The 18,781-nt window shown below is 41.9% G+C and overlaps 1 protein-coding gene across 1 annotated transcript in view; it reads left to right on the top strand.

Moving 5' to 3' along the window:
• The window catches only part of LOC148508664 (protein eva-1 homolog C-like), a 45,774-nt gene extending 33,643 nt beyond the window's left edge, over window positions 1-12,131 (top strand). The window contains exons 2-4 of the mRNA XM_088444236.1: window positions 1,232-1,431; window positions 3,224-3,347; window positions 11,974-12,131. Of these exons, the coding sequence (XP_088300362.1) occupies window positions 1,232-1,431; window positions 3,224-3,347; window positions 11,974-12,131 (482 nt within the window). The remainder of the gene's footprint in view (window positions 1-1,231; window positions 1,432-3,223; window positions 3,348-11,973) is intronic.
• The last annotated feature ends 6,650 nt before the right edge of the window (window positions 12,132-18,781 follow it).

The raw sequence follows: 18,781 nt of genomic DNA, 5'->3' as shown, positions 1-18,781 counted from the left end.
CAGCTTTAGACAAATATAAAAGACTCCCCAGATTCGAGTGTCTCACACCTCACCAACACTTTGTCTCCCTTTGATGTCACGGCTCACCAGAGGCACTGGTGCTGGATAATAGTTTATAATAGTAATTGTCTTGAACAGATAACTATGAACAATATTTATCTACTACAATCAGCTGGAAGTAGTTTATGATAATATAAGATAACATATGATGATCAGTAGAGTTCAACATGTTATAGGGCATATTTATCAATTATCGGGCTTTAGACCTGATAATTGTAATCTCTTATCATTGCTATTCACGGCAATAGGAAATTAAGTTTTGCCAGACTGTACTACTGTACACATGCAGAAACAGTGGTGATAAGAAGTGTAATATGTATGAATATGTAAGTGTTAATGCGATAATCTTACTTTTTCAAGATCCAGCGGTGCTGCTGTGCATGCGTGGTCTGCTGACTATGCATGTGCAGCAGCCAATGCCAGGGAGGGATCCTAAGAGACCCTCTCCCTATCGGGCCTGCTTCCGCTGTTAGAAATGGAAGGACCACAGCAGATAGCGCATATAGGATACTAGGGCTTTGTGAACATCGAAATGTCCTGGTTTGTTCTAACTCATTATTTTGTGTGAGTCTTTTCTGATAAAATTGGTGGAGTAAAGGATCTCAAATCAGTATCTTTCTTAGAGTTGCATTCAGTCTTAACCAGACACTGGATAGATGTGAGATAAAAGTCGCCATTAAAACACATAAATACCATAAACACAAACTCTATTATTTTTCCCTATAATCTTCCCATAATCCCCTCAAAGTGACCTTGATTTTATGCATTTTCCTTCGGGTTTGGACCATGTAGACTTGGGGGTGATTGAAGAGAGAGTATTTTGTTGCATAATCAGAGGTCCAGCTAAAGAAAAGGCAGGTAGTCATTTAGTGTCATCCTGTAGTCATTTAGTGTCGTCCTGTAACTCTGTGGGTTGGGTCTGGTGCAGGATGTTAGAATTGACCTATGTGATCTTCCTGTGATCATTGCAAGTGATCTTGTATAGTGATATGTATGTGTAAGATCTGTGTTCAAACAATTTTAGGCTAAAATATTTGTCACTTGAGATATCTTTGTCAACCATCTTGCTTTGTTTGTCTAAGAAAAATAAGAAGGGGAATTTAGGCATGTACTGTATATCATGTCCTTTAACATGAAGCAACCTACCATATGCCTTTCTTTCCCTCCTCAGGATACCTACAGAAAGTACTGAAGAGTCACACATCTCATGCCTGTGATGGAGAACTTATCACTGTGTCTTGCCCACATAAAACATCTATCAGCATCCTGTCTGCTTTCTATGGGCGTAGAATCTCCAGTAGAAGTCTTTGCTTATCCAAACTTGGAGAGTCTAAGGAGAACACATTTTGCAGTTCTCCCACTGCTGTTCAGGTGTAGTATGATGAGCATACGTTTTGGCAATGACCAATGCATCTAATCTGCATATGCATATATCTAATATAACACGTCTGATTGTAAAAAGGCCTCCCCGCTACCAGATGCACTTTCTGTGCCCTTTTATTTTACATCATTTGATAACATTTTGAGGATTAGGGGAATACTTAAGAAATTATAATTATTGGGTCTATTATGTTATTTGTGCTGTTCGTGGCAATAAGAACTTATATTCCACCTGGATGTATTAAGAAACGCATCCAGGGACAGGTGGTCTGATAGGAGCCTTTCCCTGCAATGTGTAAAGTAAAGTGATCACTGATGCATTCACTCTACTTTCTGCTCTGAGACTCCCAGCGCACTACAGGGCATGCGTGGTCATCATACTGTACATGTGCAAGTGACCATTATGGATCCCTCTCTGCCTCTCCCAGTATAATATGTGATCTGTAGCTTATACAATAGGCTACAATGGCCAAAGGAGGGGTTAGCTACTGGGGCCAAGCTCCGAAGTGTGATATTTCACAATGATGGGGGACTGCTATTGCGATCATCCTAATATTACCTCAGTAAATATCCATTTAAATGTCTGTTTCCCTTAAGTCATACTTGCCTACTTTGGAAAAAGCATTTCAGGGAGATTGTGAAAGTAACACCTATGAGCGCGGCAGTAAAGTGGACGTGTACTGCTACATCTGAGACACGTACCATAGAACTGACTTACATCCAAATGTAAATGAACCCCAAAGCAGTGAATAAGATCTACTTGTTGATGAAGACATACTGATACTTTTCAGGGCTTGCTTATGCATTGTGTTTTACAAGGGGTTCCATAGAAGTGTCCAAGAGAAACCGTATATGAAAATGCATGTGGCCATAGGAGTCATTGGGCCTGATTCAGACCCACTCGCGAGCGGCTGTCCGCTCGCAAGTGGGTCGATGGTGTGCACTGCGCATGTGCATGACGGAGGGAGCTCCATCGTGTGCATGCGCGAGACGCGACGAGCGAAGGACTTTCCTTCGCTCGTAGTGTCTGATCAAAGGGGGCGTGCTGTCGATGTTGATTGACAGCACGCCCCCTTTGGTGGGTGTGCCGGGGGCGTGCCTGCCAGACGTAGGCGTTCCCAAGGGAACGCCTACCGTCAGAAGCCGGCCCCACTGACATCACTAGTGATGTCAGTGGGAGTGATTTTGGCTCTGATAGAGCCAAAATCACTCCTGGCCTTGCGGTTGAGAAACTCAACCGCAGGCTTCTGCTCGCACTGGCGATGGTCGCTATGGTCAAGACCATCGCGACCATCATCCTGCACGCTCATATAGGCTGTGGGTGGTGACCCACAGTTATACAAGCGTCCAGGAGGACGCTCCATAATTATGGAGGTGGGCCCTGATTCAGAGCGAGCGCTCTGGTCAGAGCGTCCGGCTCTGAATCAGGGCCATTGTGCCTTATAACCAATGCAGGGAAATGGCACGGATTATACCTTTTAATTTAAAATGTATATAACTCAAATTTTTTTTATTTTCCAAGTATATAACAGCTACATAATGCGGGGAAGGTGCAATTAGGGAGATTGCTAGACTCTACAGGGAGTCAGAGAAATTTACACTATTTCAGGGAGTCTCCCTGACAATCAGGGAAAATTGGCAAGTATGCTTTAAGTGCCATTCAAAATAAACATGGTGCAGTAAAGGAATGTATGTGGTGCCATTCTGTGGTAAAACCTTAGGCTGAAACCACATTTGTGACATGCATGTGGGCTGTGTTTTGTTAAATTTATTTTTCTTTCAGAAACTTTTTGATGAATGCCAAGATCAACATTCCTGCCAATTCTCAGTCAGTAGTCGGATTTTTGGCTCAGATCCTTGCCCAGGTACCCATAAGTACCTCTTGGTGTCATACAAGTGTAAGCCAGGTAAGTCATGTTCTACTGAGAGTCAAATCTACTGTATACTGTAGCTGTGAAATTATTCCTGTAATTTGCAATGACCTGTAATATTGTTGGAAGTACGTAATTTGCTATTACTAGTATTATTTAAATTTTATTATTAGTTTTTTTAGCAAAAGTGGAGCTAGAATCCATATCAAGGCTTCAAGTCTGTTGCTTGTGTGTGAACCCAGAAGTATTTAGTTTGTCGATCTTCATGATGTAGGCAGTCAATATGTCGAGAGCAGTCGTGGCTTCTACCTGTAGTCTTCAGGGGGTCTGCAGCAGCACTGCCCATCTGAGCAGCAGAGTGTGCATTGGCTGCAGCCCCTAGAAGCCCATTATGGCTGGCAGGATAAATTTCGTATTACCACCTCCCCCCTTCTCCCCCTGCAGCTTCTAGGGACTGCATTGGCTGCAGCTCCTAGAAGCCCATTGCGGCAGGCAGGAGAACTTGCACATGCACACCTTCAACCTTCTTCCCCGCGGCTTCTAGAGACTGCATCGGCTGCAGCCCATAGAAGCCCATTACGGCTGGTTGGGGAACTTCTGCATACACACCTCCTCTATTCCCCCCTGCGGCTTCTAGGGACTGCATCAGCTGCAGCCCCTAGAAGCATATTAGAGCTGGCAGGGCAGTGGCTTCACATCGGAAGCACTATCTGCTGATCCATACTGCCTGTCTAGTAGGGATGGCCATCGGTGTGGTTACCATCTATGGTGATATAGCAAGTGGCCATTGATGGTTACCAACTATGGGCCGGATTTAATTAGAGGCGAAAAAGTTTTTCCTACTATTGCCTGTTTGCATCTGATCTCCAAATTCAATCCGTGACCAATTCAACTAAGCGGACACTCAATGCACTGAAACAGGCGGAATAGTCTCTCCAATGAATGGCTGGCGGAAAAAAGTGCAAAATCTCTATATTAGGGTGCAAATGTGGGAATTGATTCAGAACCCCTTGGACATTCCCTCCCCTCCCCCCCCTTCCCTCCCCTCCCCAAAGGACAAGTCAGCCCAAAAAAAAATTACCTTAGAACACCCCAAAAAACACGTCATTTTTGGGGAGAAAATGAAAAAAGTGGGGGGACAAAAGAAAACTAGCGAAATGGATTTCTTGGTTTGTACGGATGGGACAAGTGTTTGTAGGATTGCAGGTGCATGCAGCAGGTGGATTTTATTAATTTTTTAAAAGTGCACTTTAGAGACACAAAAATATGCTAGTACCCATTTTCAAGTACCCCACATTTGACTGTACTATTTATTTTCCACCAAACTACTGTTTTCTATCATTCATCATCACTTTTGTAAATATGCTTCTAGAAAGCTTTAAACACAACTTAAGGACACAAAGTACTTTTATTAGGGCTAATCAGGGGTTAAAGTGGGCAGGAACGTTGTAGAACTGAGTTCCGTCACCTCTAATGATAGGTGGAACTAGTTCCCCCTCCCCCACATCCCTGCTTAGAAGTCCTACAGACAGAAATCCACTCTGTCAGGCAGCAGCCGCCTCCCCATCCTCTGATTCTGGCTCCGTGTTCCTCCTCCTCTACTGCCTGCCCCTCCTGTCACTCATGTTGTGGCCCTTCGGCTCCTTTTGCAGCACAGCGTATGTGACATCATGCCATCACCATTGCTACATAGTGCTCTGAGGAGACGTGAAGAAGAGCAAGGGCCAGAGCAGGCACGAAGGTGATCTGCTGCTAGAGTGACATGGGGGGATAAGCTGCTGGTGGGAGAGGAGACACAAGGGCAGGAAGCTGCTGCTAGAGGGACATGGGGGGGTGAGCTCCTGGTGGGAGAGGAGACATAGGGGCAGAGAGCTGCTGGTGGAGGACACAAGGGCAGGGAGCTGCTGGAAGGACACAAGAGGGTAAGCTGGAGACACAGGGGGATGGTGTTGGAGTGAAGACATGGGAATGGCGCTGGTGAAGTACAGGGGGGGGTTGATGCTTGTGAAACACAGGAAAATGGTGCTGAAGAGACGGTGAGATATAGAATTTTTTTTCTTTTTAAGTGACCTAACATTGTAGACTCAGATGATGGCAGGAGTGCTAAAAAAACATCTAAAATGCAATACGCCCCCGGCTTCACTTTAAAGTTTCCTATACACAACAGTGTGTGTGTGTATAAAGAAAAGTATTTCTTCACATTGTTCTGGCCTCTCAGAGTGGCTCCACCTAGCGTAGGGGGAGAGTAGGTGGAAGAGGAGTTCCACCACCTCTACAAGATAACTTTAAGCCCTGGGCTAATAGTACACATCTGTAATGATTTCCAGTGTCAGTGCGTCTTATTTTGGGGTACAGACTGATTCCCCCAAACTATTCAGTACTTTCCGCCTGTTATGCATTCGCCTATTTGTGTTTTCGCCTGTTCTGCAATTGAATACAGTGAACTGAGGGATGCGCATGCTGCGAATTCACGTCCCAAACAGGCGGAAAGTGGAATAGGCAAAAAGTTTCTGACTTTTCGTGTCTAATTGAATATGAGCCTATACAATGGATGGCCATCAATGGTTTTACCAACCGATGGTCATCCGTGTTCTTTGACTGACTGGCCCGTGGGCCAATCAGAACATGGGTTGGGGGCTTCTTGGGTGTCAGGGGTGGAGCTATGCTCCGTATCCCGGCACCTCGAAAAAGAAAAACGAAAACATTTAGTTATGCTTTGCCATCGATTGAGGGATCCATCTGGTTCTTCCCCCATCTATGGTAAAAGCAATCGGCATCGGCCATAAACCATCAATAATTATGAACCCCTAGCCAGATGCAGGAGCAGTGGGCGAGTGGTGGTGCCAACCATAGGGCTTTGCGCTCGCACACCCCTAGTTATGGTCCTGTGTGTCTCTAACCCATAGTCATTATCTGTTACTATTTATGGTGACCTGACATTTTTTTGGACTGCATCCACTCTGAGGAATGCCCTCCCAGGCTCAACAAGACTTTCTTTTAGCCTCCTAACTCAACTCTTTAGGCAAGCTTATCAAGTTCCAGAGCACCTACATAAGCTCCATAAACTATTTTATACAATTACATCCCCTCTATACAGTCCACACATAGCTTTATATGTTTTATTTCTACATTCCATTGACCCCAGACCAACATTGCTGTGTGACTGTATCATACAGCTCTGCAATCTGTCTGGACCTAAATGCAATATGCAGCACTTATCCTTGTGTATGAAATACCTTAAGATTGTAAGCCGGACACTCTTACCTCTTTGTCTGTTATTACCAATTCTTGTTATATTTCCATTTTGTTCCCAATTGTAATGTGCAAAGGAACATGCTGGTGCTATATAAGAAAATATTAAAAGAATACTTATTATAATTATTATTATTTAAATTATTATTTTTAAAAAGCAAACAGAGAAGTACTCTTGCCATCAGGGCTGTAACTAGCTATGGGTGACTGGTGCCACCACACAGAGCCTCTGTGGGCGGCACTGCTGCGCCCTATGGCCCTTGCTCCTGGCTTGCAGGGTGCCTGGAAGGGCACCCTGCAGCCAGAATCAATGCAGCAGTGCCGCCTGTAGTGTCCGTTGGACGCTACAGGCAAGCACTCTGCCCTGTTTGCTGTCCAGAGAGTCTTGTAGCCTCTCAATGTACTGCTGCTGGAATTCCATCATGATGTCAGGCGCAAAGGGGCGTGGCCAGTACCGCGCGCTCGAAGCACTAGTTACGGCGCTGTATGCCACAGAAGAACATACTAAAATTTAAGTCATTTTACTTGGCCTTATACAATTTAAGGTATTAAGGACTTCCTTAAAATCAAAGACTTGGGTTAGATGTCACCATCATGGGATTATAAACAGCAGGGGAATGTGGTATGCTCAATCCCTGTATTTGTTTGTGTGTTCATAAATGGCATATAGAACAAGTCTTAGCTATAATAATTATAAATATAATCATATGTACAGGAATAACTTAAATATCTAAATTTTTATATATTATTCATATATACTGTACATAATACATGTATAAATAATAATTATATATAAATATTATCTTTGATTTATATTGCACCTCAATAAGATGAAGGAAAAATGGAATTGGAGATGGATTTAGTGCACTGGATGAATTAAGTTATCACTCAATTTAAACATACAAATACCAACTATATTGTTATATTACTGGATATAGAATTCCTCTTAGAGATAATATTGTGTTGGTGGTGCACCCAGGAAAAATACAATGTTATATTTTGTTGAATTTTGCACAAGCAAACAGAAAAAAAATTCCTTTTTTGGGGCACTTTTTAAATAGATAAGTCTATGATATGATTGTAAATTATTAAAACATACCTTTTAATTAATTACTTTAGAAAAATAAGTGACTGGAAATCACGTCACTACATAAATAAACAATTTTAAGGAGAACATATATACACAAAATGAGATTAGAAAAAGTACACTCAAATCAGTTGTAGTAATGTGTTGGTGATAATTACCTGGGAAAAGAAGAAGGACGTTCAAAATGTTGTCACATCTATCTATTATCTATATTTTGCTGAGAGGGAAATATCGTGTGTATATATCTCTTTTGAAATTACCCAACATGATCCACAGAATTGCACATATTCCTGAAAAGATTACAGTTATTTATGGCACAATTGCACGTATCCCTGCGAAAGTGCTTAATTATTTGTTGCAAAACATTTCAATATTGCGCGTGTCCCTGTTTGATGGTTATTTGATCATACTAAGTGATCATTATAACATAACGACTTAGGCCAGCATGATCCACACAATTGCTCAAATCCCTGAAAAGGTTGAAATTAATAACGACACAATTGCACTTATCCCTGTAAAGTGCTAATTACTTGTAAAACATGTAGATATTGCACGTGTCCCTGTATGGTGGTTATTTAATCACATAAAATGCAAATATATAAAACCAAAATTATTTGCACATATCGTATATACTGTACAAATCCTTATTTAATTTGTAATCATTTACATTGTAGGAATATTGCATGAATCTCATCAAAATAGATTGCAATGAACTGTTAAAGTAATTATCTATAGCAATATTGCACCTATCCCTGTAAAGGACCATGTGATTGTGAATCTACAACCTTCTATATACATAGGGATTTACTGTCCCAACATTAAATGAGCAGGGAGCTTGGATCTGGATGATATATGGACTATTATCCGGATCCAGGCTCCACTGCTCACCCTGCCGCTGCTGGACACACGAGTCCCTCCTCTTGCTGCCCGCACCTTAAATGGCGCCCGTGTCTGGTGCGCATAGGCTCCTCGTCACTGCACCCTCTTCAGCTCCACCCGACACGTCCCAGCTCCTGTCAGCCCGGGGATCTGCATTTCACCGCACACTGAGTACATGATGCAGCAGCTTTAGCAGGCCAGTACATCTGATCCTGCCTGCAAGCTGCTGCTTTAAAATTGTTGCACACCCCCTTCCTCTCTATCCACCAATGAGAAGGAAGAGGGATTGTCAGTAAAATCTGCAGCTGACGCTCAGTGCAGAAATGAAAGCACTGAGCGGAGCTGCTAAGCCTGCAGTGCACAGTTGTAAGTCTCGCAGCTGAGCAGGGAGAATGGCTCATTCATAAAAATTCAGTGGGGGAATGAAGAGGCGGTATACCATACCGTTGTATACCGCCTCACTTCCAGCACTGGTTTGGTGAGAATGTTGCGGCAAATCCGGGGTTTCCAGTTGTTTCAGATGAATTTGCAGAGTGAGGTTTAGAGGGTTTGTAGTGTGTGGGATGGGACAATGCATCCCACCCAGGAGAGAAAGTATGTTTGCCACTGTTGTAAGTCTCTGTGGATTGAGTTGATGAGGGGGGGGGGGTAGTTAGTTCTATAAAGGGAGTCATAAGATTTAGTAATTGATACTTCTAAATAATTGAGAGAGTCTCATTTCCAGATAAAGTTAAAATTTGATTTTAATAGAGATTTAGTATTTTTGGTGAGGTGGAGGGGGAGAGCTTCTGATTTGGTGTGGTTAACTTTGTATCCGGAGAGTTTGCCATATATAGAAAGTCCATGAAATAGATTAGGAAGGGACGTGAGTGGTTTGGTCAGCGTAAAGAGTATGTCGTCCGCGAAAAGAGAGAGGGTGTATTGGGTGTGTTTGACCGTGATGCCACAAATATCAGGATTGGCCCGTACTCTAGTGGCAAGTGGTTCTATAATAAGGGCGAATATTAGGGGTGACAGGGGTCATCCCTGTCGAGTCCCATTTAAAATTGACAATGAGCTGGAAAGCAGGCCCCCTGCCAAAACCGCCGCGGAAGGGTTAAAATATAAGGCTTGTATAGCTTGCAGGAATTTACCATGTATTCCATATTGGCGTAATGTGTGGAACATAAAGGGCCAAGAGACCCTGTCAAAGGCTTCTAGATCGATTGTGCATCTAGTATTATCTAGTGCCTATCTGGACGGGACAAAACCCACTTGGTCAGGGTGAATTTAGGAGGGGAGAAGGGGGTTCAGTCTATTTGCAATTACTTTGGCGAACAACTTTAGGTCGGTGTTAAGCAATGAAATGGGTCGATAATTTTGCACCGAAAGAGGGTCTTTGTCGGGCTTGGGGATGACAATGATAGTGGCTTTAGTCGTGTCTGGGTGGAAAAAAGAGCCATCTAATATACAATTGAAGGTCGTGTGTAAGGTGTGGTATTAGGGAGGTCTGAAAGGTTTTATAATATGACATTGGTAGACCATCAGGTCCAGGTGCTTTTGAAGGCCGCTGTAATTTCCTCCTCGGATATAAGATCATTTAAAGAGGAGGAGGTAGAATCATCTATACAAGGGAAGTTGCAAGAAGTAAGATAATTCAGAAAAAGAGGTGGTGGTCGAAGAGTCATGGGATAGAGGGAGATTGTAGAGATGCTCATAGTAGTTTTTAAATAAGGAGTTGATAGTGGCTGGGTTGTGCTGGTGGATGCCATGGTCATCTTTCAGCATTGGAACAGCAGTTCTGGCTTTGCAGGCTTTTAATCGATTGGCCAATAGGGAATCCACTTTGTTACTCTTCTCATAAGATTTTTGATTAAGCCATCGTATGGTTTGTTCAGTCTTTTCAGCTTGAAGGTTATTAAGGGCTGTCCTGGCAGATGTCAGCTTATCATATATGGAGCGGGATGGCTGGCGTTTATGGGTGGTTTCTAGAAGGGCAATTTCTTTGGTCAAGGAAGCTAATTGAGATCTACGTTCTTTGTTCCGGAAGGAGGCAAAACTGATAATGTGCCCACGAATAACGGCCTTATGAGCCTCCCAAACCACAGGGGTGAAGGCAGTGTCAGTATTTAAAAAGAAGTAATTTCACTTTTTCCTGGAATTTTGGGATATTTAGTAAAGTTTCGTTTAAGCGCCACGAGGGACGTGATGACGGTATATCAAGTAAATTGAAAGACGCGGTGACGATGGAATTATCTGACCATGGGTTAGAAACAATGGAAGAGTCGACAATATGCTTGGAAGCGGAGTTGAAACTAAGGATCAGATCCATTCTCGAGTAGGATTGGTGGATTCGAGAAAAAGGTGAAATCTCTAGATGTAGGGTTAAGGGCGCGCCATGTGTCAAAAAGACCATGTGTCAAGGACAGGGTTGAGAACAGCGTTAAAATGTCCTCCAATGAAGACTGGCCCGAATTGGGGGCATATATATTGGCATTCCAAATTCATTGCTCTCTTTTTTAATGAGATTCATGCAATATTCTTACAATGTAAATGATTACAAATTAAATAAGGATTTGTACAATATATATGATATGTGCAAATAATTTTGGCTTTATTTATTTTTATATTATATGATTAAATAACCACCATACAGGGACACGTGCAATATCTACATGTTTTACAAGTAATTAGCACTTTACAGGGATACAGGGATACAATTGTGTCGTTATTAATTTCAACCTTTTCAGGGATTTGAGCAATTGTGTGGATCATGCTGGCCTAAGTCGTTATGTTATAATGATCACTTAGTATGATCAAATAACCATCAAACACGGACACGCACAATATTGAAATGTTGTGCAACAAATAATTAAGCACTTTCACAGGGATACGTGCAATTGTGCCATAAATAACTGAAATCTTTTCAGGAATATGTGCAATTCTGTGGATCATACTGGGTAATTTCAAAAGATATATATATATATATATATATATATACACGATATTTCCCTCTCAGCAAAATATAGATAATAGATAGATGTGACAACATTTTGAACGTCCTTCTTTCCCAGGTAATTATCACCAACACATTACTACAACTGATTTGAGTGTACTTTTTCTAATCTCATGTTGTGTATATATGTTCTCCTTAAAATTGTTTATTTATGTAGTGATGTGATTTCCAGTCACTTATTTTTCTAAAGTAATTAAAAGGTATGTTTTGTTTTAATAATTTACAATCACATCATAGACTTATCTATTTAAAGAGTGCCCCAAAAAAGGATTTTTTTTTCTGTTTGCCTGTGCAAAATTCAACAAAATATAACATTTATATTGCACCACCAAGTGTCTGTAGCAACAAACAGTGGAAAAAAACAACATACAAACGAAACAACAGAATAGAAAAAGGTTAAAATATTCTATCAATGTTTAATTTTCTGATGTTTCACATTCATTTCACAGATAACTACAAAGTAAAGTCTGTGTGTGAGAATGAACAGTTTAATCTAACTTGCAGAAATAATGCACTGTTGTCTGTATACTCGGCTAGTTATGGAAGAACTTTACAGGGGAATTCAGGTTGTGACGCTGAGAACAGGAGCAACTTTGACTATGGTTAGTGCCCAAGTTACCTTGTCTTTTTCTGTGAAAAATATTTTATTTTGAATGTCATATAAATCCATGAAAAATTTAATATTTCTGTGGGCTTTTTAAAAAAAAGAAAATAAATGTACTCATAGTCACCATATTTTCTTTTCAGGCAGAATAGTGATATTTTTGTGAGGCGCTAACTAAACCACAACCACTTTTACTCATTAATATGATGATCTTGAAATGTCATTATAAATATTGCAGAATATGGCATAAAGATGGGCAACAGTAAAAGACAAGTTAAGGATAATTTCCATTTCCATTTTTGTAGAATATTCTCCCTGTCATAGTGTCACAGAAATAACAAAATATAGAGGACCTAAGCGCCTCAGATCCTAGAAACAACAAATGGGTGTATCTTGCCACTCCTCAAGAGGACACACCTTCGATCCTTATGTCTATATGGACTGTATTTGGTTCTGTTCAGGAGGAGTCTGGACCGATCAAAATAAAACACAGTGCCTTGCAAAAATGTTCACACCCCTTGGCTTTTTACCTTTTTTGTTACATTACAACCTGTAATTATTTTTTTAATCTGAATTTTATGTGATGGATCTGCACAAAATAGTTTAATTTGGTGAAGTGAAATGAGAAAAAAACATAATAGAAGAATCTATAAAAATAAAAATCTGAAAATTGGCATGTAGATATGTAATCACCCCTTTGCTATGAAGCCCCTCAAAAGTTCTGGTGCAACCAATTACCTTCAGAAGTCACATAATTAGTGAAATGAAGTCCACCTGTGTGAAATCTAAGTGTCACATCATCTGACAGTATAAACACACCTTTTCTGAAAGGCCCCAGAGGCTGCAACACCACTAAGCAAGAGGCATCACACCATGAAGACCAAGGAGCTCTCCAAACAAGTCAGGGACAAAGTTGTTGAGAAGTACAATTCTGGGTTGGGTTATAAAAAAATATCCAAATCTTTGATGATCCCCGGAACATCATCAAATCCATCATCATCAAATGGAAAGAACATGGTACCACAAGAAACCAGCCAAGAGAGGGCCGCCCACCAAAACTCAGACCGGGCAAGGAGGGCATTAATCAGAGAGGCAGCAGAGAGACCAAAGGTAACCCTGAAGGAGCTGCAGCGTTCCACAGCAGAGACTGGTGTATCTGTGCATGTGACCACAATAAGCCGTACACTCCATAGAGCTGGGCTTTATGGAAGAGTGGCCAGAAAAAAGCCATTACTTAGTGATAAAAGTAAGAAGACACAATTTGAGTTTGCCAAAAGGCATATGGGTGACTCCCCAATTGTATGGAGGAAGGTGCTCTGGTCAGATGACACTAAAAAGTAACTTTTCGGCCACCAAGGAAAACGCCATGTCTGGTGCAAGCCCAACACATCCCATCACCCCAAGAACACCATCCCCACAGTGAAACATGGTGGTGGCAGCATCATTCTGTGGGAATGTTTTTCAGCAACAGGGAATGGGAAACTGATTTGAGTCGAGAGAAAGATGGATGGTGCTAAATACAGGGATACTCTTGAGCAAAACCTGGTTCAGTCTGCCTATGATTTGAGACTGGGACTGAGGTTCACCTTCTAGCAGGACAATGACCCGAAGCATACTGCTAAAGCAACACTCAAGTGGTTTAAGGGGAAACATTTAAATGTGTTGGAATGGCCTAGTCAAAGCCCAGATCTCAATCCAATTGAGAACCTGTGGTCAGACTTGCAGATTGCTGTTCACAAGTGGAAACCATCCAACATGAAGGAGCTGGAGCAGTTTTGCCTTGAGGAATGGGCAAAAATCCCAGGGGCAAGATGTGGCAAGCTCATAGAGACTTATCCAAAGCGACTTGCAGCTGTAATTGCTGCAAAAGGTGGCTCGACAAAGTACTGACTTTAGGGGGGTGAATAGTTATGCATGCTGAAGTTTTCTGTCATGTTGTCATAAATGTTGTTTGATTCACAATATAAAAAAAACACAACTTCACAGTTGTAGGCATGTTCTGTGAATGAAATGATGCACACTTTCAGACAATCCATTTTAATTCCAGGTTGTGAGGCAACAAAACATGAAAAATGCAAAGGGGGTGAATACTTTTGCAAGGCACTGTACATATGCAACCATCCCCTATATGCGCATAAAGGTTTCTTTTATGTGGTACAAGTTGTCTGAAGTCTTCAGCTTAGATTTTACTTCTGTTATGGTAAATCACAAATAAAACGACTCACATGTATATGTCGCCCTATGTACACGTAAAGGTTTCTTTTCTTCCTCCTCCACACAAATCTTTCACTGTGTGTCAGGAAAAGTAACTCCTTTAACTTTTATCCCCAAATGGAAACACACTTACATTTATATTCTGACAGAAGTTGACATAAAGGTTTCTTTTCAGGCAATTAATCTCCCATCAGAGGTGATGCTGTGTTCAAATCTTTTTTCTCACTCACACAATGCATCTGCATTTAGAAAAAATTTAAAAAGGATCCTAAACATGCAGCATTCGTAAAAGAGAATTCTAATTAGCTCCAAACATGAGCCTAATATAAAATGCATAAAAGGAATAAAATAACAACAAAGCTGAAGCTTTAAACTGAAAAGAAAGCCTCAAACCCAGTGGGTGAGAGTAGCGAAGGAAACACCACGTGACTCCGTTCAGAGGTCCTAATAAATAAGGCAGGTGTAATCCTTGTAGCCACGCTGCACTCCTTCTCACCAGATCTCCATCTCCTCTGTCAAGATGTCCAGCTTTGCTGCCAGCAGAAATTTAAATCCTGCTGAGTCCAAATCACATGACACCTTTCCTCCAACAAAAGAGGTTCCTTGGCCAGCTGTGATAAGTCAGTTCTTAATTGTTTCTAAGGCCTAAAGTCCCATCTATCTGTCGTGTCTCACTTTAAACTGTGCTGTCAAGAAAACTTGATCCCGAAATGGTGTTAACTGGAATTCATGTTCCCAAAAATTATTTCATGCATGTTAAACTTTGTAGATATACATATATAAAATACTCTGCTTACATACATGTAAGGTCTCAAATGGACAAAAAACATTACAATACAATACACTCTTAGTGATACATACAATGAAAGAGGGGGGCTGGGGTGCAGTAATGAGGCTGTAAAAGCTCTGTATATGTGGGCAGACAGAGAGGGGGAGAGCTCATCAAGGCATAATTGCCTACTTTTGAAAAAGCATTTCAGGGAGATTGTGAAAGCAACATCTATAAGGGTGGCAGTAAAGTGGACGTGCACTACTACATCTTAGAGGTATAAATTGATTTACATCCAAATGTAAATGAGCTCTAAAGCAGTTACTAAGATCTACTTCTTGATGAAAACACAGTGATACTTTTCAGAAAATACATGTAGCCATAGGGGTCATTGTGCCTTATAACCAACGCAGGGAAATGATTCTAAGGGGTAACTTAACGAAGATTCGAGTTTGGTCGAGTTTTGTTTTTTTTAATCTCTATTTGCATTGTCGAATCTCGGTGATTTTTCATCTCACGTTTTTCTTCTCGCAAATTTACTAAGAAGTGCGTTTAGCTGAGAGTGAGTTTTCCGATGGTGAAGCAGATCGATATATATCTCTCCCGAGTTGCAAGTTTAGATGAGATTACTCACCCGAGATTGCAGTGTTTTTTCTCTGCAAATCTCTCCCGAGCTAGCAGCCTGCACATATCAGTGAGATATGTGAAGGCTGCTTGTGTAATACCTGTAATTTTTTTTTTTTTTTTTAATGACTTAGGGTCAGCCACCAAAAGTCATAACCAGCCCCTGACTGGTCAGCCAGTCCTGGTTTCAAAAGTTACGGGGAACAAAACGAGTAGGGTTCCACCATAATTTAGGAACCAGCACCTGGCTGCAGGGCCAGTGCTGGTTTTAAATATAGGGAGAAAAAATTGCGTAGTGGTCCCCCTATAATTAAAACCAGTGCCGGACCCAAACCGACCCAGGTGTAATGCCACAGTCTATCGTATTTTGCTGTGGAACTACAGGTCCCAGCATGCCTGCCCTTTGACACTTGTGGAACTACAAGTGCCAGCAGGCGGCCAGCACCCATACCTCCACTGTAAAATAAAGTTAAAAAACCACAGTACACACACACACTGTATCTAATAAAACTTTATTCCATACACCTAACCCACTCACACATACTTACCTGTACAAGCCACGGATGTACCTGGAAAAAAGATCCCATACAGGCTTGGCAAAAAAAATAAAACGACTTACGCAAACCATGCCGAATAGGTGTAAGTATATGTTGTCACATATACTTGTACCTCGCAAAATGACAGATGACCGAAATCAACTGTTATTTCCCACAGGCCGCAAGGCAATCAGCGGCCCTACTCGTTTTGTTCCTTGTAATCTTTGGAACCAGGACTGGCTGACAAGTCCAGGGCTGGTTATGGCTTTTTTTTTTGGGGGGGGGGGGGGGGGATGAGCGGCTATGTTGTTTTATTTCATTTTTTTAATAGAAACACTATACATTAGGTACACATGCAGAAACATACACAAATCACAATGATCTGTGTATGTTTCTGACAAACTCGCAGCTCAGGAGGGTGAGTGTTTGAAACTTCAATTTCTCTGCGAGTTTGCTCTCATCTCTCCCGAGATTTAAAACTCAATTCTTAGGAAATTTGCAAACAGCCTCTTTTTCATGAAAAGTACTTGCGAGTTTGCCCGATGATGAAAAGATTCGAGTTTGCGATCTCACCCGAGTTTTATGAGTAAGATTATTGAACTCTCTCCCAAACTCACCAGAGTTTGCCTTTAGTAAATGTGTGAGATGAAAAACATGCCTAAACTCACCCAAGATTGCACTCTCGACCAAACTCGAATCTTAGCAAATTTACCCCTATTGATCCCATTTAAATGTACTGATCTGTTTTTTGTTGTTGTTGTTGTTTTTACTATAACAGCTTTATAATGGGGGTAAGGTGCAATCAGGGAGATTGCTAGATTCTTCAGGGAGTCAGGGAGATTGCTACTATTTCAGGGAGAGTTGGCAAGTACGCATCAAGGGAGAGTGGATTCTAACTTTTTCTGCAGTAAAAGCAATGCCTTAGCCCATAGGTGCTCAAACTCTGTCCTCAGTACCCCAAACAGTGCATGTTTTCCAGGTCTCCTCACAGAATCGCACAGAATTGCTTCTACTGCAGAAAAAGTTAGAATCCACTCTCCCTTGATGATCACTCCCCCTCTCTGTCTGTTCACATATACAGCCTCGTAGCCCCCTCACTTGCACTCTACCTGCACCAAGGAAGCAGACCGACGGGGAGGAGAAGGACCAGCAGCATCATAGGGTAAGTAAATACATCCTTATTCTTACCAGCTGCACCATTGTTGTCCTCAACACCCTGGGAATGGGATTGAATTACCAGCGGCAGTTCAGCCACCGGTTCAAATCCTGACAGGGGGAGATCCCACCGCCGGGTGGTAAGTTTGATAGTCCTCCTGTCCCACCCTAATTCTAACCCTCCCTTGGTGGTGCGTAACCCTAAATCTCCCAGGGTGGTGCCTAACCCCAAGTCCCCTCAGGGGTGTCTAAACCTAATCCCCCCTTCCTGCACACTAAACCTAACCTCCCGGGGTGGTGCCTAACCCTAACCTTCCCCAGTGGTGCCTAACCCCCCTTTCACTCTAATCCTCCCTGGGGAGTGTCTAACCCTAAGTCCTCCAGGATGTGCCTAAACCTAACCCCCAACGTGGCTAACACTTACTTGGGTCCGGTTTCTTATGATTGGAATGCCGGCTGTTGGGATTCCGATGCCTGTATCTAGATCGTAAAAGAGATAGCGGCATCAGCATTTTTTCCTGCGGCAGGATGCCGACGTCGGTATAGCCACAGCCGGCAGCTCATCCGCCGGGATATTGACTACATCCCCCACCCTGATACTGAGTATTTACTATTCTTGAGGTACTAACTAATGGGGACATCATACTCACCAACAACTACTGTGAGAAAGTTTTTGATTAAGTGGAACTGGACGTGCTGATGCGACCACACAAGCAGATTGTTCCTTATGAATTACAATGGCTCAATCTGCCTAAAGTTATTGTCTACCAAATATAAGGACAACCATACCACATTTGACTATCTATTTACGAAACATATTTACCAAGCATCAGCCCAAAGTTTTTGTCCACCAGCTTAAGGACAATCACAATATTTTGTTTAACAAAATAAGTACCTGCCTATAAGTTATTGCCTACCTGGCCTTTACAAACATCTATATGATCTCCACACAATATCTTAATATTAGGCTGACATTCAGACATAGATACAGTATTATAAGGTTCATAATCGCTTCCCCTTCCCCCCCTCTCTCCACCTTTATTTGTATACTTGACAATAAGGAGTTTGGGATACCTCCTACAATAGCAGCTAGTCCAGTGGTTCCCAAACTTTTTTGAATCACGGCGCCCTAGAGTATCAGCAATGTTTTCACAGCACCCCTAAGCCAAAAGTTTGTTATTGAGAAATTCAGAAGAAATATTAGTAAAGTGGAGCAAATTGTGCTACCTGTCATCCCTAGGTTTGGTTATATAGTGGTGCACATATTTACATTACATTGACCATAAAGAATTTGAATTTGTGCTGGACCACCAACCTGAGGCACCCCTGCACGTGTCCCCTGAGGCACCCCAGGG

This window comes from Taudactylus pleione, unplaced genomic scaffold (assembly GCF_031769625.1).
Source record: "Taudactylus pleione unplaced genomic scaffold, aTauple2 ptg000352l, whole genome shotgun sequence".
In the NCBI taxonomy this organism is placed as follows: domain Eukaryota; kingdom Metazoa; phylum Chordata; class Amphibia; order Anura; family Myobatrachidae; genus Taudactylus; species Taudactylus pleione.
This window is presented reverse-complemented; position numbering and strand designations above follow the sequence as displayed.